Genomic DNA, 25,975 nt, shown 5'->3' with positions numbered 1-25,975 from the left:
TGTCCTGCATACCCCCTATTAAAGTGGGTGACAATTTAAGTCACTTGACAGCATAGAGATGAACCAATAGCATGACGGTCAGCAGCCCACCTGTGTGTGCTCAGATTAGCAGGGAAATAATTATATCAGAAGGGTTCCTCCACTTTACACTAGACATATTTCAGACACGATAAGCCTGAGCTGTCAATAAGGATAAGAGCAAGGTGGGGCAGATAATACAGTGAAAATGAACAACAGGCTTACAGATTGCTGACTTAAATGATTTAATTAAAGGTAAAATGTTTTTGTTTATATAGAACAGAACACATTAATTAACATCGCACTGTGATGTTGTTAGCCATAATTCAGCCAGCCATAATGCCTAATTTTCATCTGCTTTCCCTGATAAATATATTTATGGTAACAATGTTTCAAATTGTACGGTTATATATAAATCAAGGTACATAGCTAATAATAGTTAACAATTTTCCATTACTTGACAATGCAATTTAGTTTCTCACACATCTGAATGCCTCATTGTAAACAATGTAATATTTCAGATGAATTCAATATGACAGAATTCAGCTTCATTGGAACACATTCCCAGACAGATTTACTGTGATTGCATAATCCAGCACAAGTGGCAACAAATGTACTATATGTAATTATTTAAATGAATGGCTATTCCTGGATTCTCATATATAAATGAAATACATTTGCATATATGAGCAAAAAAAATGTTAAGGTTCTTCTTGTTATTTTGTGCCTCCAGTTAGCTAAATAATTTTTTAAACAAAACAGATGTTTCTGTGATCATATTTGAGTTATAAAAAGTCTAAAACTGTGAAAGAAATGCCAGTTATTCCCTCTCCTCATAAATTTGAGACACGCTCCATAAACAAACAACCACAATGTGATCACAAATCCTCACAATGATCTGACATTTTCAAACACAATCATTGCAATAGTCTCGCAGTCCTTTTCTGACTTCACTTCCCAGATACCGAGATACTGTGAAGGAAACAATCCTATGCTGTATCATTAGTCAAATAATAAGCTGGTGATTAAGTGTGGCAGCTGAATTATTTGACATGCTGGACACAGTAAACACACAAGTTTCACCTTCAGAAACCTGATGTGTCAGTTTAGACTGCTTCATTTAATTCTCCTGTCTTTTCGTCCTGCTTGTTCTTCTATAATTACACCCAAAGGGCTCTCCATCTCTCATCCTGTCTTCCATAGTGTATTTGGCTGTGTGTCAAACGAGCATACTCTTGTTGAAAGATGAGATATCTAAGTTTTGAATAGGATGACACTGAACACACACAATTATCAGCTAGTGGCAGTTTTGCCTATTTTTGGAAAGCAATTCACTGTGCTCTGTTGTGCCCCTATTGTTCTTCTAGGCTGTGGTTGCCATGAACACCACGTGGGCGGCGTCTGACATGGCAGTGACCTGTGGAGAAAAGGTTGGCGCATGGCTTCACACACACTTTCTCCAGCTGGTAGATGTTGTCACTTAAAACATTCACCTGCTGCTTTTGCCATGCTGCTCATGATCATCTGATGCTCCTTCAGACAGATGCTCCTACATTTCTTTTGTTGTTCTAGAGGAAATTAGTAAATGCACCCATCAACTTGTGAGCATGAAGACAATGAAGTTGATTGCTAAAAAAACAAAATTGCTTTTTAGCTCAAATTTGCACTTATTATTCCAAATAGCTGTTTGATTTTGATTACCCATAAGACAAAACCCTCCAAATGATTGCTTACCAATTATAATTCATCACAGGGGAGTATTTATTAAGGCCCATCTTTTTTGTACCAGGCAGAAATGTGGCATGGAAATCAAATCATTCTATAATTTTCCCATGAAACCTTTTGTCAAAAATCATGCCTTTATTATCATCAGCATCATCCAGATCCTCCCCCACCCCACCATCGCTCAGAGTCTGATTGGAACCTCAGGGAAACACAATGCTGATTTGATTATTTGCCTTACTTTTGTCGTGGCTCCCTGAAAAAAAAAGATGTCTCTGTATGACAGGATGATAGTGATTGGGAAAAACACAGCTTTTGCTAACCTGTGAACCTCCTGAATGGAAATGTTAAAAAATCTGTAGTGATTAGTCGATAACAGGTGCATACTGTTCAATTCCTTAGCACGGCATGAAAGAAAAAGTACAATAAAATATTAGTTGCTATGGGTGCTGTGAAAATGCTTCAGGCATTACTAGATTACTTAATTTGACTCATACTTATGAACATTAAATGAACAGTCTGACTGTATCTTTTAATTTTCATATACAAATGTGAACATTAAGAAATACAGTCAAATTAATTAATGTAGTAATGCCATGCCATTAATATACTAATTTCAATTACACTACATAACATAATCGTAATCATATTTGAATAAAATATTATCCACTGTGATGTCTTGGGATGTAATTATAAAAAATAAAACAATAAATAAAAAATAAAAAAAAGTCAAAATTGTGGTTTTACCCTATAAATTATTATTTTTTTTTTTTTTTACAGTGCGTGCAAAATTAAAATGTACCTACTGTTAACCACTCACCTAGTTTTTTTGTATTAGCTAGTAGCATTTTTGCTTTCTTTTTTTGATGAAATAACTAAAAAAATGTTACACCGATGTGTAATTTATTATCACTTTTCTTAAAAGACCTTTAAAGCACCAAAAGATAACTCTGCTGTTCAGTTTTATGGCTATGTAGGACATCACACATGACCCATGACTATTTGCACTGGCTGTTGATTGGACAAAAACAAAAAGAGGCAACAGAGCCAAACAAACAGTGTCCAGTATAATGAATCATCCTCACTAGGATAAGACACCAAATGTCCACGGTGGTTGAGCAGGGTGTGCATGCATGTACTGTATGTGTGTGTGCATATGTTTTATGTTGAGTGCACTTGTTCATCCTCATTGATTTGCATGTGGACAGTCTATTCATCACTATGAAGAAGACAAGTCATTATGTTTGACTCTGTGCATCGATTCACATCATTATAACCTTATAAACTTCCAACACTGTTGCCACCTCACTGCCTCTGTAGGTGATGGATATGAGGGCTGACTGGCAAAGTATACATCTTGTTATCCATCCTGAGAATCAGTCTGATCCACTTGTTCCTATTTTTCTCTTGAGATGTGACTTTCTGTTTCCTGCGTTTTATGTCAACACAAATTCCTATAACACTGGTGCTTTACAGCAATTCACATTCTATATAAAGAGCTCTGTGTCAAGACAGGGTGAAAACGAGAAAATGGAATAGATTTTCTCCAGGTTCAGTCTGCTGACACTTGTGCTTTAGGAGACAAAGCTTTCTGGCCTACAGATGAAATGGGGACCTAATGAAAAGCAAAAGTACTGCCAGGTTTGGAGTGACCAAAGTGCACCCAGGAGCCGGGCTCTCATTATCACCAGCCTGTAGACGATAGTATAGGCACATTTGTATTCCTACAGCATGAACACACATCAAGCCTTTGGGACAGACTGTTTACGGAGGTAATATTGTAGAACAAGCATGCTGACACATGAAAAGGGAAAGCAACACTAAAACAATTCATAGATGTTGATGTAGGCATTTTATGCATGCAGATTTGATTTAAGTTGGATTAAGCTACATAATTTACTGAGGTATAAAATAATACTATGAAATAAATAATAGAAATGTAAATTAAACAAAAATAAAAATGACTAATAATCATCTTATGCATACAATGAACCATATAATTTACTGAACTGCTAAAATACAATGAAATCTCATTTAAACAAATAGTTTAGATTTAAATAAATGGTTTTAAACAAATCTATTTGAATTTTTTTTTAAAAGGACAACAACACTATAATTTAATATGCTGACATATGTTAATTGAAAAAGCGGTTTATTTCAAGAAATCTAAATATTTATAAAATATTCAAAATATTTATAAAATATAGATTTAAAATAAACGTAAATAAAATAAAATATAACAGAATAGAATAGAATAAAATAAAGGGCTTCAAAATGTATTTGTTTTTTTTATTTTTTGGTTTGCTGAATTATTTTTCATTTAGGTCAATAGTTATACAAATATGTACAAATATATACAGTAACAAATACAACATTACTAGTATTCAAATTGTAAATGAATTAGAAATTAGGGTGTTGATGGCGCAGTGGATAAGACACATGCCTTTGGTGTGAGAGACCTAGGTTTGAATCCACTGTGAGACACCAATGTGTCCCAGGTGTGCGACCTCTGACATATATAGCAATTGTAAGTTGCTTTGGATAAAAGCATCAGCTAAATGACTAATGTAATGTAGAAACATATGACTGATTGAAGTCAGTCTGAGCTGACAAAAATCACATTAAGTATTAAATGTGTGCATGGTTGCAAAAAAAAAAAATCCCTTCCATGTTTTAACCCAAATGAATAATAGCCAAGATATATAAAACTCCTAAACCCTCCCACATTTTAAAAGAGGCTTTAACCAGTGACATGTAGAAGCTGTCACTCCTTGACTTCACATGCATATGGTGCAAAGAAACACAAGTGTCTAGTATTTGCTGTTTTTCACCAAGCACAAAGAGGTGTAAAGCTTAGCTGCTGTAACTGATGGCTTGAAAGGAAGATAATTAGACTGGTTTTTACTCTCCGTTGCCTCCCTCTTGGCTTTTTTGGTTTTCATTTGGCTCTTAGGGCCTACACGTAATAAATTCGGAGATAGTGGCAGATAAACAACTGTTATAATCTCACAAGATTTACAACATACATTATTATGAAACCAATAGCCTATGAAAAGCAGTTGGCATGAGCGGGCATGATGGTACCACTGTGAAGGCCTTTTCCCTTCTCAAATGAACCACTCATGAAAACACAATGCTGGGGAGCCAGATGGCAAGATTTATATGAGTCATAAAGTTCAAAAATTGAAAGGGTTAATGTGCTGTCCTGGTAATAGTTGCTTTCATTGGTTTAAGCCTTTATATCAGGGTTCAATTTAATAGCTGTGAATTTTCCATCAGCAATGAAACAAACCATTGCTTTAAAGGAAATGGGTCAAGAGGTGAAAGAATATCATCTGAATCGATGTTTCCTTTAAACTTGATTTGACTAGACATTTATTACAATATCAGCGTCAAATAGAGAAAATATATATTGTGAAAAATAAAGTAATAATGTAATAACTAATACATATATGTGGGCTTGAAAAAAGGAACAGTATTCTATTTTTCACCACTTCTCTGTTTGCTCTTAGCAGATGTGGCAGTACAGAGCAGCTGCTTGTGGAAAGCCAGCTCTACTTGGCCAAGCATCAGAGCATGCGTATGTGTGTATGCGTGTGTGTGATCATGCATGAAATTATAACACACTGGGGTGTAAACACCATCGAGAGGAGAATAAAAATGCACTTCCAAACCTAAACACTGTCATAGATGCAAAACACTGACTTTCAGACTTGTCTAATGTTCTTTGAGGGATGTCTGGACAGAGGTAGTGAGATCTCTTTTTTTCTTTTTTCTTTTTACAGACAGTCAGATGTCCTTGCTTATGATCTTTATATATTTTAGGAAATCATGACTATAAGGTTTCACACAAACCTAGGGGCATTCATGCAGCTTGACTGCTGCTGTGCAAAGAGGGGGGAAATAAAATATTGATGTTTTCATTCAAAACAAATGCAAAAATTAAAATGTACAATGGTAGACTGATAATAAGAAATGGTAATTAACAGATTGTATTCAAGAAAAAGATGGACAAACCAAATACTATAAAATCTTGAAATAACAAATTGTAAAAAAAAAAAAAAAAAAAAAGAATAATACAAATAAATAAATTATTAACTTTTCACTAAAATGTTATGTAACACTAAAACTATTCTGAAATATTCATATTTAATTGATGATAATATAATTTGTATTGAAAAAAATGAAACATATTAAAAGCTGTAGATGAACAAATCAAATACTGAAATTCTGACAAGATTTTCACATTCACGCAATTAAAACAATTATATATATATATATATATATATATATATATATATAAAAATATTATTAATTCAGAAAAATGCTAAAGTTAATTTTCAGTAGAGGTAAAGTGGACTTTGGGACCCAACCAAACTGAAAAAAAAATTGTGCTGAAATAATTTTCACCAGACATTGCCAAAAAATTCCACAAATAATTATAAAAATCTACAAGTAACACACTGAAGTATACATGAAATTGAAAGTAGAAAGACTAAAATAGTATTTTCTCATAAACTACAATACTATACTATAACAGGCTCTTGTCTATACTATAATCGTAAAAATTTGCTGAGGGGATTAAAAACTTGTGACATTATGGCTTAATTTTAAATCTCACATAAAAATACAAATAAAAAAATTGAGTTTGACTGTGTTAGCACTGTTAGTCATCTTATGAGTGGCTTAGACCACTGACTGTAGCAGAGCGCTGATTGCAAGGACCAGCAATGCATAAAAACTCCTCAAGCAGTGAATCATTGAATCCATTTCACTGTGCTTTGTTTTATTGGCCTAAATTATCGTCCTCCAATTTAAATAATCTACAGAATATTCGAGCAATGACAAGCAATATAGGGGTTCAGGTAATTCACCTATTTACCAAATGATATTTTCCAGTCACTTAGTAATTCTGGCAGACACCTGAAAGTGTCCTCTTCACTTTCTAGTCTTGTCCGACCTCTGTCTCATTTTATTTTCGCTTGAAACCTGGAAGCGTAGCTGTGGTGCACACTCGTTAAGTGTTTGGCATTTGAGGAACAAAAGCCCCCCACATCCTGAATGTAGTGATGGATCAGTTTATAACAAGCCCTGTTGCTAAAGGGCCCAAATGAATTCAAAGATATGCAAACCCACGTGGGCCGCTCATTCAGATAATGTAAAACAGAATAAATCACGTTCATTAAAAAACACAACCATTAACCTTTCTTCACTTGTCAGGCTTGAGAGGACTGACACATCTGGCTTTCTCTCAGGTCAAACGCATAAAAGGTGACGTGCCTCAGCTGCCTGCAAGACTTCCTTTTTAAAAAACTCGTAACAAAATGATTTGCTTTCGTTTTTTTCACCTGACGACCAAATATTCTTTGATTTAACTAACACTTAGATCAGTTACAGTATTTATACTGGGTAATATAAAATACTGCATTTTCTTTTTAAAAGGCACATATTAATAATCTATAACCTATACAGAAGAGATCACAATTTTACTCCAGTGAATATTATCGGTGTAAGTTTATTATATGTCTGTTTCTTTATAGAAACATACCTTAAAACGTTGGCTACTAATAAAAAATACAGTTTATTGAACATGTTAGCCTCAACTGAGGGACATTAAATGGGTATATTTTCAATGTAAGCTGCCTTTTAAAGCAATATTCTGGGTTCAGCTAAATTAACAGCACTTGATAGCCACAAACTATATTTCTAGGTCTAGTTCCTCCTCTATTTTTAATTTTAATTTTTTTTTTTTTTTTTTACAATTAATTAGAGGCACTTACAATGACAAATGTCAAAATGGCCATTCTGTAAACATTAAATTAACCACTGTTTTAAAAGTATAGCCATAAAATGTAAACAATGTGCATGTTAACATCATTTTACTGTGATTTACTGTGTAAAGTTACACTATATCCATCTTTACAACTTTGTTGCCATGACATTGACAACTAAAATGACAAAATTAAGATTTAAACAGCTTTACAGCTCAAATAATACACACATTTTAACATCATAATTAATGTAAGTAATTTTATAAAACCATATGCTTTATATTTTTTCTTTTAAATTATCCAAAAAGTCACCCCATTCACTTCCAATTTAAGTCCCTCACCATAATCATTGTTTTTACTTTTTTAACCAAAAAGGGAATAAATTATTATTATTATTATTATTATTTTTGTGTGTGTGTGTGTGTGTGTGTGTGTGTGGTTATCAACATTATGTCAGAAATGTTGTTAATTGATCTTGTACTGAACCTCGGACAGACAAGCAATAAAATAATTCTGAAAGACAAAATGAATTAAAAAGCAAAAATCTAAAATGTAACAAAAATTATAAATTATTTTTGCTGAACAAAAATATTGTAATTAATAAAACATTTAAAGTGTCATTTAAATATGACAACTTGCCCAGACCCAATATGAAAAACACCCTTCTCCTAAGAACACAACATACTCTGTGACAACTAGCCCTCATCAGTTTGTGACAATTTTGTTAAATCTATAGGACTCTATTACTTTTATTATGTATTTATATTATCTTTCCACCACCAGAACACTGACAGAAAAAGAGCCAGTTTATCACAATTTAATACCTCTACCACACATCTGACCATCTGATGTATGATTCTAGCCGGACATCTTCCCAGCCATATCTCATAATGGTGTTATCATGAGCACATCATTGCCGATATGATGCCTCAGGCATTTTTTCCAGGTTAACAGCCATATGGACGACGCAAGATGAATAACATGTCCCTGCACAGATCTGTGGCAGAGGGAGGTAAATTGTAGCGATGAATCCATGAAGACAGTTTACAAAGTACATTCTCGTGACACAGCAGCGACAGATAACAGGTAGAGTGAGATGGTGAGGGCTCAATCATCTATTCTCCCATCAATGAACTGTCAACCCACCAATGACATCCTCAGATAGCATGTCATCACTCATAATCTAACCCTGTCATCTCCACAGTGAGCATTCTTTCATCTTTTAGATGGAGGTGATGCTCACCTGTGGAGCAAACATGCTTAAGGCATGTCATAACCCCCCGCCACTAAGAAAATGATGGGAAAATCTGAGTGGACCATTAAAGCTGGTGGTTATTTTCTGATCTGATTACACAGAGATTATCAATAAATAAATAAATAAATATAATAATTTTCTTGATTTTGAGCTGTAGGCATGAAACTTGAAGGCCGTTATGATATTCTGATTTTGTTTTAATTTTTAAATGAAACACATTAATAATAAGATTTATAAAATGCATTAAGAAAATTGGGTGAATTTTCATTTCATGAGACTTTAATCTGTACAGTATGAGATCATTGACATTTTTGGAAGTCTTCTGACATTCTAGCAGTACTCAAAAATACTCACTAGACCTTGGCAATGGTGAGCACCTCTCACGTTTTCTTCAGAAAATCTTAAGACAAATATAAAAACTTTATTATTTCTTAATAAATGTAAGAATTTATAGGGCTGTCTCATTGTCAGTTCAATAAAACCCTAAAAATATCCCCACAGTGAAACTGAAATGCCATGCTGGTCACATTTTCTTAAGTCTCGAGCCAACAGAAATGGCCAATGAATGCAGATTTTATGATGGTAAGATACTTTGTGACAGATTTGACAACAAAGTTGCACGACCAACTTACTATAACAGAAAAACTTATAAAAGAAAAATATTATAGAAGCTAATATTTGGGCTATTACTTATAGTAAAACATAATTTAGATATTTGCATCAAATAAATAGGCTATATATATACACAATTAAATTAGATGGTGAATATCTGAATTCATTTGAAACTGAATTTATTCAGAGATGAATAGAAAGTGGTCTTTCACATGTGACTTGTCAAAATGTAATTTCCCAGTTTCCTCAGCTGATTTGTCAGAAGAAAATTCCATAAAAAGGAACATTAAGCATTTTGGGGAAAATGTAATACCTGTTCTGTTACATTACACAAGACATTTCCTGAGTAACAGCAAATGGGTGGCTAGCGTTGAAGTGGTATAAATCTGAATCCATGATTGAAGTTTGGAGTAGCTGTTCCCAAGTTTTTCTGTGTGTATCCGTATGTATGTGCATAACCATTAAAGGCAAAAATAAAATGACAAATTCACAATCTTATTCCCTTCTCTTCTCGCATAAATTTTCACTTTGCAAAACAGCTCTCTTAGCATCACAGATTTCAGTCCTGGCTGTAAATATGACACCAACACATCGCAGTAGATTGCAAAAAATGTTTTAAACAGGTACAGGATATTTTCAATCTAATATACAATATAAATGTAAAGGTAAACATGGTTCCATGCATTTACTAACGTTTTCTGTTGATTAATAGAAAATGAGGATATTTCTGTTATTTCTGACACTGTATGTGTGTCAGAAATTGACTAAGTTCTATAGAGAATAAGTCACATTTTTATCTAAACACCCTTTTTACATTCCACAGAAGAAAGGCATTCATTCCAGTTTGGAACAACATGAGGGTGAGTAAATGATGTCAGAATAGCTTTGCAATGGCTGTGCTTTAAGATCATTATTAATACATGATTAGTCCTGAGCTCTCAGCTGAGAAATTGCTGATGTGCTGCACAGAATTATGGATCTGGATATGTGCTTCCCTGTTTGCATCAGCAGTTTGTTCTATTGAAATGTAATTGAGTCTGATTTGTCGAGTTCATTGGGACAGAAACCTCTCGAGACTGTGATGATTCATCTATTGACAACAAAGAAAATCTGACTTTTACTTATATTTTTTTTTTTTTCTGAACTATTGGCCTGGATATGCAATATCTGATTTTGCATGTTCACACAGGGTGACCTTGATTACAGGATATGCCTTATTGGCAGAAGATCCAAGTACAATGTGAGTGAAAGGCAGAAATATTACCGATTTAAAATGCCCCAGAGGACCACATCAATATTTTCACAGTTAAATAAGCACTGCGTTCTGAGAGAAGAAATGGAGGAAGAATTCCACAATTATTGTATATTGATTCGAAAGGAAGATTTTATTGACACTTTGTAAAATGATGTCATTGTTATTGTAGTCATCTTATGTTACAAATTGCGTTTTTGAGTAAAGAACAGGCAACGACAGTCTAGAGGATTCAGACTTGACATCAGCCAAGGCCGCCCAGTGGATATAGGCTTGATGAATCCTTAACCTTTGCCCTCAACAAAGACGAAGGTCAGTTGATTAATTATAGGTTGATTTGAGTCCATTGTGCTGACATCAGTCAATTAGAACAGCTAAGATGCATTATGGAGTTGCTATAGGTAAGATAATGAAGGGAGCCTTTTTAAAGTCATATTGTACTGAAAATGATGGAGGTATATTAGTGTAGTATCTTAAAGTAAACACATTTTGTTTGTTTAGATGTCTACATTGAGTCGAAACCACACTAGATTTCATCTGGAAGCAGTCTGGAGTTCGTTTTAAACAAAACAAACCTGCCAAATCTAAGCACAAGCCTAAGTCATTTACATTCAGATTATGATCTTTAAAGGAATAATTCACCTCAACTGTCATCAGATGTTTATGTCGTTCCAAACCTGTGCGACTTTCTTCTGTGAGCATAAATTACTGCAAATAATATTATGTGATTCTCAAAAGATATATATTTTTACTTGCAGAGTTTATGATGCAATTTATTGTTATTGTTATTGTTATAAGAGCATGTATCATTATTGAAATCTTATAGAAATATTGTAGTTCACAGCAGGGTAAGAGTCACTTTGACAGCTCATGGAGGAAAGTTAGTCTTGGGTTGAATTGTGTTTTAATAATCACATTTATGCAAGTATTGTTTTGTATGTGTATGTGGCTTTTAGATGGTCTGTAGTGTTTGGAGTGACTTTATATTGTTGCATTCTAATCAGCATTGTCAAGTTTTTTTTAAATATAACTTTTTTCACTTGCTCGGTGTCAACATACCAGCTATGTGGTGATGAGTGGACAGATGGCATGTTTGACAACAACATCAAATCATCCTTTACCTTTACACACACACACACACACACACACACACACACACACACACACACACACACACACACACACACAAGAACAACACAACATGCACTGCCGTTCGTTTACCTTGACTTCACGTTCACAGTCCCCTCTCCTGTTGGGTCAGTAGAGGCTTGTTTGCTAACTGAAGGGACCCCAGTGCGCTGGCAGCACATGTTGGTGAGACAGCTGGAGGACTGTATGTCTGGACAAACAGTTACGGTCAGTCTCACACATCCTCCCTGCAGGGCCTCGTCAAATGAAAACTGATCAAAACACAACACCAGCTGAATAGCAGCACAGAAGGAGTCAGATTGTGTTGGCTTGAAAAATCTAACCATATGTTGAAAATGTTGAAATATTATTCAAATTTAAAACAACTATTTTAATGGAAGCTTATTTTTCCATAGAATTAAAATATTGTTTTTCTCATAAACATTTTGTCTCACAATTGCCCTCAAGACTATCGGTGCTGACATCGATCTCGATCTCACAATTCTGACCCCCCCCCCCCCCCCCCCCAATTCTTAGTTTATGTGTAGTAATTATGATTTTTTTTTTTTTACTCAGAAACTTCTTTTCTCTGGATACTGAGTTTACATCTTGAAATTGCCCCCCCCCTTCACTATGAAATAAAATTAAAGATCATTTCAAATTTGTATCTACATTTGTATGCTATTATCTTTTTTTTAAATTCTGTAGCAGAAATATGCTTCAATAGTATTTTTATATATTTTAAAATGTATTTTTTTCCGTATGATGCCAGTTATTGTCTTCAGTGTCACAATATGCTGCTTTGTTGCTAAAGAACTATCTTCTCATTATAATCTAGGTTAAAAACAGTTGTGCTGCTTAATATTTTTGTAGAAACAAAAATTCAAATATTTATCTATTAACATGTGCTAACATTACACTTGATAGTGAGTAGACCGTGCTAACAGAGTTAGGTTAATAGTAAGCATATTTCTGAATGGTGCACTCACACAAATCTATTTAGTTTCCTTTTGGATAATCATGAGCTATGTTCATTTTCATTAAGAAAAAATGTACTTAACAAAAACCAGGATGATCTTTGAACTATTGGAACTCAATGAACGAGCAATCACTTTTCTGTCCCTGTTGGTCAGTCTGTGCTTTGCGTGCAGTGGACATCATGCAACTGTTACATAATTTAACATCAGGGCATGTTACTCATTGACAGGAACTACCTTGAACCCCTGGCACAAAAAAGCCCTGATACTGAGCTTGTTTCCTTCAACAAAACAGTACATACAAAGACATTATTGAGTAATTTTGTGAAAAACAAGTTAGGTACTTTGCTTAATTGTGGTTTCTCATATAATGTTCAGATTAGGTTATTTTCCATATTACAGTAAGTTATCAGCTCAATATCTCTGTGTAGAAATGATGTCTCAGACACTGCTGTAATTGCATCAGTGTATTTAGATTTCGAGTCGCACCTCTCCAATAATACTGAGTCTGCCAATCCATTTCCAGGCCACAGTATAAAGGCTTTGGAGAATTATAATGGACCCTGAAGCTCTAAGCTATAATGTATTCAGTAATCGCACAGCTCAGCAAAGTGCACAAACATGTAAAAGTGTTTTCTATTTACCATAGTATAAGTCACTCTGCCCCTGCTGACAGTCTTACAGACTGATGTGGGTAGACAGTATGTTTTTATTATTTTTTCAAGCTAAGGTCATTGTACAGCATCTACAAAGCAACTTTTTACAAATGGTTTTCCCCAATTTATTGGGGGGAAATATTATATTATATGAACTGTTTTAGCATCCTTCAATGGTAAGAAAGTTCTTCCAAAAATAAAAATGCATAAAAAAAAATTCAAATTTTTTTTGTGTGTGTCTGTGTGTGTGTGTGTGTGTGTGTGTGTGTGTGTGTGTGTGTGTGTGTGTGTGTGTGTGTGTGTGTGTGTGTGTGTGTGTGTATATGTGTGAAGTCATTGGATACCAAAGTTCTTTAGGACTCCAGTGAATTTCACTTTATGGACAGAAACTGTTTAAAATATATTTTCTAATTCATAGAAGATGTGTATTATTTATATATATTATTTAAAAACATTGCCAGCAGGCTACAGCATAAACAAAATGTAGTGCATAACAGCCTGTAGACAAGCCCATGGTTGTCTGCATTTTGAGTAAACTGTATTTATTTTAGGATTTGAAGGTATCTCAGGATACAGTGTCATATAATTTCTGGGAAGGATATGGAGATTTCCTGCTCTCACCATTTATGCAGCCAATGAGCAAGACCTTTGAGAGGTTATTCAGTCTCTTTCTCTCTCTTATCTGTTCTGATAAGACTAGTAAACACACTTTTTTTGCAGGTGCTGTCAGCCTGTGATTACCTGTGACTGAGATCATGCACACCAAGGAAAACTCATGGTAAATTTTAGTTGTATGCCATTGATATAATTTACATACCAGACAATTTATAAAGCAATTATTATTAAAAAACATTATTGTTGAAAGCATATTTATATTTACTATTTATCTAGCTAAAGAATCAGTAGTCAGTGTAATTTGGATTCACAGCTGTTATCTTAGAGTATGATCTTTTCATTTTCACTGTAATTTTTTCTAGGCATTTACCTATTCATCTTTGACCACATTATGGCAACTTTATACTTTCAGATTGCTACGAGCCAGTTTTCAAATATCAAGAGGTGGTTTCAATGGTTTCAATTATATTAGTTAATTTCCTGTGTGCTTTATTGGGAACACATTTTAATAACTGACTCCGGATATCTAGAGACAATGATGTGGTGTTTTACAGTGCACTTGTTGTGAGTGTTAAAAATAAATAGGCTTGATTGTTCTTACATTAATGTGAAGGTCTGTTCTGTATTTCCATATTGTGTATTGATATTTACACATGCTTTTATCCAAAGTGACTTTCAATTTGTGGAATACAACAAGCAATTTATCTTATAGAGGCAAACAGACACAGAAGTATGCTATGGGATTACCTAAAGAGAAGCAAAGGTTTTTTTTTTAGGATGAAGTCAGACGGTGATGAAAGAGATGAGTATCAGCTTTGAAATTTGTCAGGGAAAATGTTTACATCTGATCAGAGAACATGTTCCTACTTTATTTACAAAAAAAACGTAAAAGAGTAATAATAAGTTAACTTGCATTTTTCTTGTTTTCCGGTTGTTGTTTTTAATCTTATTTTTATTATTCTTTATAAAACAAAAATAAACAACATTTTGTCAGATCTATGCTTAAAGGATTACTCCACCCCTAAATGAACATGTTGTCATTAATCACTTAACCCCATGTTGTTCCAAACCCGTAAATGCTTTGTTCATTTTTTGTTCGACACAATTTAAGATATTTTGGATGAAAACTGGGAGGCTTGTGACTGTTAAGTAAAATACACTGTCAAAGTCCAGAAAAGTATGAAAAGCATCGTCAGAATAGTCAAGCTGCCATCAGTAGTTTAACCGTAATGTTATGAAGTGACAAGAAAACTTTTTGTACATGAAGAAAACAAAAAACAAAAAACGACTTCTGTGTCAGCCACGCAACAAGGATATGTTTTCTATGTGTATTTACACTTTGCATTGAAAGAAAACAGCGCATCCGTATGGCGCGGTTGACACAGAAGAGCATACGCTGCCTGCGTTCATTTCATCCAAAATATCATAAATTGTGTTCCAAAGATGAACAAAGCTTTTATGGGTATGGAACGACATGGGGTTAAATGATTAATGACAAAATTTTCATTTTGGAGTGGAGTATTCCTTTAGGGGAAAAATATGCTGAAGGAGCAGGAAACAAAGTTAATTAATAAGATCTTAACATTATGCATATTATTCAATTATTTTAAAACAACAACAAAAATATAGTAATGTTTTCAAAACATCTGGCATTGCACAAATTAAACATTTTATGAATATAAAATTTTGGTTTTAACATTTAAAAATAAACCAGTTGTTAATTAATAATATTGATGCTTTGAATTTATTAAAATTATGTTGAATTTGCAATTTGAAAGATCATCATGTTTCTCATTGTAAGCACAGACTAATAATCAGAAGCTTGTATTTTGCCACTTATCTGACACAATTTGAGCAGTTATCAATGTGACCTGTTATAATGAATCATTCTTTCTTTCTCCTGACTCAGCTGCTGTTCCTTTGATGACTGCAAACTGACTACAGAGTGGCTGCTGAGCAGGACGAGACACAGGCCAAAAATAGCTATCGTGTGTGGCTCTGGACTGGGACTTCTCGCAGACAATGTCTCAAATAAACAGACCTTCCGCTATGAGGACATTCCCAATTTCCCAGTGAGCACAGGTACCGGATTCATGGAAGCGTATCAGAGCTGATTTTCTCTCTTTCTTTCTTTCTTTAGAAAGAAACAGCTTAACTGCTTGCTGTTCTTCAGAAAAATCCTCCAGCTCCTGCACATTCTCAGGCACATTTTCCAGCATCTTTTGCATATTGACCCCTTTCCAACAGTGACTGTATTATTTTGAGGTCCATCTTCTCACACTGAGCACAACTGAGGAGTTGTTGAAACAAACTACAGAAACATTATGTTTCTGTAATAAAACATGATTTGGCATATTCAGTAATAAAGCAAAGGATAGAGTCGGTGGATGTTCTTTTGTTAATTTACACAGCATGGTCATTTCATTCAGCATGTTGAGTCTATAAAAAAGCCACTAGACAGATAAAGGAGTTGTTGCTAATGCAGGGAGCAAATCTGCATAGAGGCACAGAGGTTTTCATTCTGTCCCTCATTGTATTGTATGGTTAACAAATTATGACCAGCTCTTGGTAATATGAGCTACAAAATGAATTACTACTGCCTATGAATAAAATATCATGACTGGAGCAAAAATAGCCTCTAATATCTGCAACAGGGAGTTCATACTATTATATCTTGGACAGGTTTAAATATTTATATGGTGAGGTGAATAATCTTGAGAAGCATTCGGATGCATCATGATATTTGCACTACCTGAAACAGGTGTGTGTGTGTGTGTGTGTGTGTGTGTGTGTGTGTGTGTGTGTGTGTGTGTGTGTGTGTGTGTGTAAGTGTGTGGGTACTTGAATGACGGCTGAAGAATAAGAGCACTTGTAATTAAGGGAAAGTATAACAAGGGTCTTAGAATCCATTTGTGTTGTCATTCTTTCTCTAATCCACTTCCAAATTGAAATGTGCTGGTTTACGGAGATCAACAGAAGAATGACTGACAGTTTGAATAATGAGAACTATGGATGCCTTGTGCTCATTTTTTAAATAACAAATTCTTCGCATTGCCTGTTGCATCAGTCATAAAAATAACCTAGTGTCAAATCAAATCAAATAAATCAAAATTCAAATCACTTTAGTGTCACTACACCGTATAGATGGATGTAAAAAGTCTCCACCAACAAATCATACATATATATATATATATATATATATATATATATATATATATATATATATATATATATATTTAGTTTTATATTCATACATATATACATATATATATATATATATATATATTTATATATATATATATATATATTTGTATATATACACAATCAAACTAAACCCAGTAAGGTTTAAGGTTTAACTTTGGAAAATATGCACTTCACTTCTTTTTCATTAAAACAAATGTAGATAATTAGGAATTTTTAAGTATAACTACATTTTTCTCAGAAATTTTCTCATTACAGTTATTGTTTTGCCAAATTGCATGACAATCTGATCAGGCAGCATGCACCGAAACGTTCATTTTGCTCATTCATTTTTACAATGTTGCAGGAAATACATTTCACGGTGAGTGTAATAGCCCCCCTCTCTGAGTGAGTTTTTTTTCCCTCAGAGTCATTCATCAACGCTCGTGCAAGAAAAGAGGAATCGGCCCCTGGAAAAACAGAGCTATTATTCCAGCAGAACCTCATTACACTGCAGGTTTTAGGGCCAAACACATCTCATCAGCCAAAATTCAAGGTTACATTTACATAAGCTCCCATTCACTTGGCTCAGTTGCCTTGTGTCAAAGTAAGTTCCTGGAGCCACAAACAAACTGTAGCCTCCTACTTGCTCATAATTTTGCTCCACTTAGTTCGTACACTAATGATACACAATCAATCTCACTAATGCCATCCTTGATGACATCAGCAGTCATCCCTAAGCAGTAGATATCAACTTTTCCGATGTTGAATGAGCATGCAAATACAAATCGATAAACTTCCAAATTCGACCAAACCAGCAGGATCTCTGAGACTCAGGAATAGTCATTAGTCAGTTAACGTTATATTATAGAAAATGATTAGATGGCTTCTGTTATCAATAGCAGCATCTGACCCTCTATATGTTCATTACAGAGAGGCTATTAGATGTATAACCCCTTGGGTAGATGCAATACATTAGGAAGAGAGCAAAGAGTAAATGCTTTACAGCAGGAGGTTTTTAATCAGTTAAAGATACAGTTGTGCTCATAAGATTACAAACCCCTTGCAGAATATGCAAAATGTTAATAATTTTAACAAAATGAGAGGGATCATGAAATTTGCACGTTATTTTATTTATTTTTTGTAATTTTTATTCAGTTATAAATAATACACAATCAATTACACACACACATACCTGGTGTTAACTGATGTTATATTGCGCAAAACAAATATGTGTTGTTGTATGAAAAGTGTATGTATGCCTAGTGTGTTGTGTTCTAAGTCCAGTGCCAAAGTCTCTAGTCACAGTGCCCCACTGTGACAATTATATATTTATTAATATATATAATGCATAAAAAACTTTTTTCAGTAACACAGAAAAAATCTTACTGACCAAAATCTTTATGAATCATATGGCTTATATAGAATATAAAAATTTGTATACGTTTATTTACTTACATGTTTGTCTTTTTACACATAGTTCCAGGTCATGAAGGATGCCTGGTGTTTGGTCAAATCAAAGGCAAGTCCTGTGTCTTTATGCAAGGAAGGTTCCATCTCTACGAGGGTTACTCGTTGTGTAAGGTGAGCTCAAAAAATAGTTTGATGTCTCTGTCGCATGTACTACCACAGCCATCTTGTTTTCCTTTCACTTAACGGATTCAACTTCATCTTGCCTTTCGATAGGCTTCTTAGATGCATCCATTTGTAATACTTACAAACTCAGAGGCTTCTGTGCTTGAAGTAAAAGCTATTTCACAAACCCCGTTTTTGGCATTAATGTCTCATAAAGTATTATAGCGTGTGCTTCAAGCGGTGGCCTTGGTGTCTCTTAGCATCACCTCAAGGACAAGTGAACTTGCTGTAAACAGCTCCTATTTGTAAAAACGTTACCTCCTGTATGGGCCATTAACTTTATCTGTCACAATCAGGAGCCACACTGCATGAATACAGAGGCTGAAAGCTGAGAATGCTGGTGCGGAGGAGAAACGAACTGCTCGCTGCTGCTGTCCTTCTCATTTCAAAGCAGTTCATTGACACTTTTCAGTTTGCACTTGTAGTCCGTTGTGACCGTGAACCTTATTCTCAGGAGAGAAAACACTTTTGTTTTCCATTAAAAATGGAACCGCATGCATTAACAAATTAACTTGTGATATTAATTGTGAATACATTTTCAAATCGGTTGAAAGTCTTAGTTAATTTACATGCTAAGTAAGTTTTCCATGTTAATTTATCCCAGAGTTCAACTAAGCAGCATGCATTGTGAGCTTTCTTCTTTCTCTTCATCAAAGTCTGTCCAGGGGAATAATTTATCTGTTGCACATGGGCCGGAGAGCCACTTTTTACTAAATTACAGAGGAATCTACAACCTCTTGCCCTGGGGTGGGACTGTCACTGTAATTGCAGCCCTGACAACATGACACAATGCATTACAATCAGTTGTCATGGCCACCGTGCCCTCTACAGCCAGTCAAGAGCTTTTCACTCTTAATACGCTGGTAGGGCATTAAATCCATCAGCCCCCTGTATTAGCAAACACCAGTCTTTCAAAACACTATTTTGTATTAAATGTCTTAATGGCTGTGGCACATAAAACTCACTGATACTGCATCCCAATTTGCATTGCAGCCTACCTGTTTTAAATCAGATGTTGATCTTATCAGACAAATGTTGTAAATATTTTTTTGGTATATTTTCACCCATGACATTAGCATTGCTAGCACAGCGTACTAACTAACATATGTCTGCCAGGTACAAATTTTTCATTCACTTTTTTTTTGCATAAAATGACAAGGATTGTGTGGATAAACATGCCAAAGCAATCTGTAAAACTGAATCTAAAAGTAAATCTATTTAAAGGTTTGAATTTACCTTGATGCTAATAATAATATGCAGTAATAATAATAATATAATTAATGAAGCTCCTCATATAATAAGCAGTAGCTCGACCAATCTGGTTATTGTTTGTATTGTTTGTAAATGCACCTTCAGTCCACTGTTCATTTCCCTTTAGCTGACTCATATCTGAGTCACTGTGCGAATCTGTGCCAACTCACTGTGCCTTAAATGTGCACCCCACTCATTTAATTTACAGTTTAGGATGTAAACCTGCTTTCACGTTTGCCCTTGGTAACACAAACAGTTATTATGGCTTATTTAAGTGATCTCTTTGTTATAGAGAGATGTGCTTTGGAGAGTAATTGGACAGTCGAGGTTGTTTAGCCCTTCACTGACCTCTGTTTTTCTGCAGCAAGTAAAAAAGCTTTATGGTGTTCAGATGCATTTAGAGCGCTTGTTTAAACTGAAAAGAGGGCGTTCACACAAAATGCATTTTTGCATTTTTGCATTCCACTCTGCTGCTTTTTCATTGTTTTTCTATGTAAACATGGGTTAGATGTTTACATAGACCACCAACGTTAATCTATTCTCCTGTCTGCATATTTCCTAAATCTTCTCATCAGTAAATGTAACCAGTGCTATTTTCAAATCTCTTATAATATTGTTGCATTATTCATCTTAGACTGATGGTTTTATATACTTTAACTGGTTATAATTTCCTTAACAAGCTAGAAGATATGATACAGATAAAAAAAAAAAAAAAAAAAATAATATCAGCTCATTAACATTAACATTGCTTGCACATATGAGGCATAATAGAATATTTGTCTTTTTCTGATATCTAATTTGCTTAATTTTAGTAAATCCAGTGCAAAATAAAGATACAGAGTGCAATGACGTAATCAGCAAGTGCAAATTATTCTTAGTGAGTTTCCTCCTTTAATTACTTGTCTTATTACAAAATTGAAATCTATGCCAATTCATACAGTGCCAAGACATACATGATTTTCGTATAGACATATTATCATTACCCCATAATAGTGCACATTAATCAAGCTGGCGGTGGCGGGTAATCAACAGACCATCTATAGACCTATAATGCAGCACCTATAGACCAATTCTCTCAAAAATAAAGTGATCTGATCTCTGAGAGTTTGCAATCCACAAAGAAGTCAGCTTTGATTTAGAGGGTACCAGACTGGGGCGTATTTCCTGAGAATGCCGGTCCACCTCGTTGACCCTTCTGTGTATGTGGCCGTGTTTCTTGTGGCAGCCCCGCACGTCCACCTTGGTTCGTCAGCTGGAGAGCAGGCTGACAGACTGTGACATCCTTATTGAGCTGTGCTATACTGAGCCCGCAAGTTCATTATTCATCTCCTGCTCGCACTGACACCTCCGTTAATGGCTCTCTGCTTTACAATCCTATATTCATCCCATTTAGAATCACTAAAGCTTATTTAATACTAGCCTAAAACTGTGAGGCACTGTGGAGCACCATTGCACATTTAGGCTTGTGGACGTTGTCATATTCACACAGTCTTCTGAAATGAAATGAGGCCCCTTTCCAATGCAATGTAACTGTAAAAAAAGAAAAGAAAAGTAATAATAATTTGATTATGAATAAAATTGTATAATCATATAAATAAATGTTGATCCAGAGCCATTTAAGACCATTTTGGCACCCTAAGTGAGATCCCTATTGGCATTAAATAAATAAATGTAAATTAAATGAAAGTAAACTAAATGAATAAATCAAATAATGTAAAAAATATATATATTTATATATAATTATATTTTTGTTACATTTGGAAACTTCATAAAAACTTCATAGGTTTGTTTCTTAATGTTAAATAATAATGACAATTTCTCAAAATATTCTTAGACATTTTATATATATATATATATATATCTATATATATATATATATATATATATATATATATATATCTATATATGTATATATAGATATATATATATATATATATAGCAAAACTTTGGTCATGGAAATCATAATATGGGTTATTTTGCCTTATCTTCTTTTGTCCTCAGCAGAACAAAGAAACTCATATGACTTTGGAAGAACTTGAATATGAGTAAATGATGACAATTCATTCTTAACAAGGGTGTTTGGCCACTCTTTGGTGCCCCCTCCAGATGGTGGTGCCCCAGGTGACCGCCTAGTTCGCCTGTGCCTATAGAAATTACCCGGTGTTGGAAATTTTTATTATTTTCGTATCCAAACTTGAGAAAATGAAAAAAACGCACATACCACATGCTATTTTTTTTACACCTCTGACTTCAATATATATTCCATTAAATACGCCTGAACTTGAGAGGCAATGGCTCATTAATTTAATAAGTTAAAAGTGAAAATGATATACTTCACGGTTTAGTCAGAGAGGTTCCCTGCTGTGAGTAACAGCTTGTATTTTCTGTGGAAATTTTTGCAGGTTACATTCCCCATGCGGATCTTCAAGCTGATGGGTGTGGAGACCATTGTCGTAACAAATGCCTCTGGAGGTCTTTGTCAGGATTTCAAAGTGGGAGACATCATGGTCATTAAGGACCATATTAACTTGCCAGGGTTTGCTGGGCAGCACCCACTGTGCGGACCCAATGATGAACGGTACGCAGATAAGGGAGAGAAAAAGACAGAATAAAGTGTAAAAGAGAGGGAGGGGGTATCTGATATAATTTTACAGAACTGTTTTCCATTTAATGGAAAGGATGGTGTGTTTTCTTTCATCTCTTCCTCAGATTTGGGATCCGATTTCCTTGCATGTCTGATGCTTACAGCAAAGACCTGAGGAAACTAGTTTTGGACATCACTGCTGAGCTGGGCTACTCTAATTTTGTGCATGAGGGGGTCTACTGTATGGTTAGTGGACCCAACTTTGAGACCATCGCTGAGGCACGCATGCTGCACATATTGGGAAGCGACTCTGTTGGTATGGACAATCACAAAACACAAGGGAAAAAAAGATAATGTTGTCTTTTGTATCTGTCTTTTTTATTTTACTAAACATTAGACAATGTGTCTTGACAATTAACTGAAATAAATAAGTTAAAGTACTTTTTAGGAATATGAAACTTAGTTCCTCATTGCTGCATCAGTGTCCTCTCTCTAAGGAGTTTGAGTGGTTTAACAAGCTGTTTTCTTGTGTGTAGTGCCTGTCCTTTAATCGGTCTTTCATGAAAATTATAACTGGTTAAGAATGATGTGCCATACTAGCAGAGAGGACCTGCTGATGGAGATGAGACACACCCAGAGTGGCCCACTTTAATCAATGTGATTAGTTTAATCAGTGATCTGAATAACTCTCTTGACCATACGATTGGCATAAACTATACTCATCCCTGGTCCTCTGATGAGCTGAATGATGTCTTAGATAATTGGGCTCCTGTTACCAAACGGCTGCATTGTGAGGTATGTGATGCTGGTGAAGTACTGGTCAGTTCCTAGTTCCTGTGTGAGTCCTTCTTCCTGTGTATCCAACAAGATACCCAATATTCATCATTAAGTATTAAGGGAGACCCAGACTGGTTCTGCTTTATTAATGAATCACCTACTGTGCCACAACAGAGATGACTGCCATTTAATTAAGAGTCTCTCTCTGTTTCTCTTTTCCCCCTGCTGCCCTCTCAGGCATGAGCACGGTTCCTGAGGTGACGGTAGCCAAGCATTGTGGACTGCGGGTCCTGGGTCTCTCACTCATCACCAACAAGGTTTCTCTGGACTACAGCCGTGAGGAGAAGGTGAATCACGAGGAGGTGCTGCAGATCAGCAAGATGAGAGCTGAGATGCTCCAGAATGTGCTCATAACCTTCATTGCTCGCTCTCATCAAGTGGAGACCATCAACAACAGCAACTGCATCTACTCAAATGCTGTGTAGGGTCAATCAAACCAGCTGGATTGAGGGCACGTGATGTCATGTGAATCTATAGTACTACAGATCTAGAAGGCTCTATGGTTAGCCTTTTAAATCTGGTTGGATGAAAATGTCCAAAGTCATATGTTACTGTGCCTTTGTGGAGGATTTATTTGATCTTCAGAATGTGATTGTTGTTTTGTTACACTATTGTATTTCCCTGACTAAAAAAGAAAATATGTAAATAACCAAAATGTACAATGTAAATAAATCTCCCTCAGTTGAAATTATGTAAAAAAAAAAAAACAATGCTCAGATGGAACATGCATTTAAAAGCAAGAAATAAATCAATAAATAAAACAAAATAAAACACTATACTATAAGAAATATATTTCTATATTTGAATTAAGCATTGTGCTGTGTTTTAAGATTTACATTTATTGTACATTTATACATTTTATCCAAAGTGACTCACACTTTATTCAGAGTACACCTCTGTTTATCAGTTCTTGCTTTTCCTGGAAATCAAACCCATAATCTTGGTGTTGTTAGGAGCATGCTCTATTGCTTTTGTATGAAGGCCAGACTTAAAGAAAGTGTATGTATGCTGTATAACAGAAAAACAGAAAAGGTACGGATCATTTTTTGCCAGGACTGTTTTTTTGTGTATTTTTTAAAAAAACAGGACTGCAAAAAAATAGCTAGCTTTGATACATTTTGAACAGTATATGTGACAAGATCAACATATGTATTATGCCCAATGTAACAATATTTAGCTGTTTAGTGTCAGCATTTTGTCACTGCTGCTAGATGCAATAACTACACCTATACCTATTTGATATTCAATATTATTTTATTCTGCAGAACACTGCAGAAAACAAAAGATGATGTGATGAATGTTTCAACTGTTTTGGTCCATACAATGAAAGTCATTGGTGTCCAAAACAAAACTGGACCCCTTTTACTTTTGTTGCATGGATTACTTTGTGTGTGTGTGTGTGTGTGTGTGCGTGCGTGCGTGCGCGCGCGCGCGCGCGCTCTACAGAAGATGGTCATACATATTTGTAAAAGCCTGATGATGAGTATTCATTCCAAAAGTTTTCATAGGTGTTTATGACCTGATATTTTGACACATAAAAGAGGTAAATTCCTGTACATTTAAGAACTCAAATCTTTCTCATTAGTCTAAAAACTTATATTAAAGTTTATATATTATATTGAAAGTAGTATGCCAAAACAAAAGGTGGAATGTGCCACTCTATGATGTAATAGTGCTAAACCGTCTCTACCTAAAAGGTCAACGTCTGCTTCTCATACACTCTATCCTGCTTCTACATTGCTGCCTGTTTAGCCCCGCCCCTGGATTCACATACAGTATGTACTGTAAATAACTACAGGTGAATGCAGGTCAATGCCGAAACCAAATGTTAAAATCGTTCAGAATACAAGAAGACACTGTGCAGTGCCAAGTTGTGCATAGGTCTTTGAATTACCTTCCTTCCAATCCCAACATTAGGAAAAAGTGGATAAACTTTATTTTTATTAAATAAAGTTCCAGACTACATATGTAAGAACTTGGTCCATTTGTTCACTTTATTTTAAACCGTGGATTTGTTTAAAAACAAGGAATAAGGAACAAGAAACTAAAATACAAAGTTTTGCCAGCTATATTGTATCCAACATTTATGTTGCACCAATGTGATCGTTTGATATTTACTGAGTATTTATTCATTTTTGACCTAAATCACAGCAGCTTCCATCTATGAAGGATGTAGGCTGTTAAATATGCACAACCTTTAGCCAATCATAGCAGTGGGCGTTTACTTTAGAGGCTACAATCAGCCACACCTATTCAAACTGAGCATTCTGATGAGGGGGGTCGAAGACAGGACAGAAAATAGCCTATTAGTTATAAATGATGATGTTTTTTGATGTAAAAATCTAACATTATAAGGAGACCCCAGAGAACAGTACAATATAATAAAGACAGTTCATGACCTCTTTAATTATGTATTTAGCATTTTCTCATAATTCTTATACCCGTTTGTTCTTGCACCATTGAGTTTTCTGTTATCATGAGC

At 34.8% G+C, this 25,975-nt stretch overlaps 1 protein-coding gene and 1 long non-coding RNA gene across 2 annotated transcripts; one reads left to right on the top strand and one right to left on the bottom strand.

Moving 5' to 3' along the window:
- Positions 1–982: 982 nt before the first annotated feature.
- LOC132158702 (uncharacterized) lies at positions 983–11,991 on the bottom strand. The gene is made up of 3 exons (XR_009437708.1): positions 11,852–11,991; positions 1,753–1,996; positions 983–1,586 (listed from the first exon to the last, which is right to left on the bottom strand). It is a non-coding gene; the product is annotated as an uncharacterized LOC132158702 (long non-coding RNA).
- On the top strand, positions 11,902–24,203 carry LOC132158701 (purine nucleoside phosphorylase-like). The gene is made up of 7 exons (XM_059568234.1): positions 11,902–11,986; positions 14,112–14,169; positions 15,916–16,088; positions 18,667–18,770; positions 22,475–22,650; positions 22,782–22,972; positions 23,671–24,203. The coding sequence occupies exons 2-7, from the start codon at positions 14,147–14,149 to the stop codon at positions 23,916–23,918; spliced, it is 915 nt and encodes a 304-aa protein (XP_059424217.1). The 5' UTR covers positions 11,902–11,986; positions 14,112–14,146; the 3' UTR covers positions 23,919–24,203.
- Positions 24,204–25,975: the final 1,772 nt, after the last annotated feature.

The sequence above is a fragment of the Carassius carassius genome, chromosome 15 (assembly GCF_963082965.1).
Source record: "Carassius carassius chromosome 15, fCarCar2.1, whole genome shotgun sequence".
Classification (NCBI taxonomy): Eukaryota; Metazoa; Chordata; class Actinopteri; order Cypriniformes; family Cyprinidae; genus Carassius; species Carassius carassius.
This window is presented reverse-complemented; position numbering and strand designations above follow the sequence as displayed.

Coding starts and splice junctions, on each gene's coding strand:
- LOC132158701 (XM_059568234.1), top strand. CDS start 14,147: ATGCACACCAAGGAAAACTCATG. Junction 22,651..22,781: donor TGCGGACCCAATGATGAACG/GTACGCAGATAA, acceptor TCTCTTCCTCAG/ATTTGGGATCCGATTTCCTT. Junction 22,973..23,670: donor ATTGGGAAGCGACTCTGTTG/GTATGGACAATC, acceptor CTGCCCTCTCAG/GCATGAGCACGGTTCCTGAG.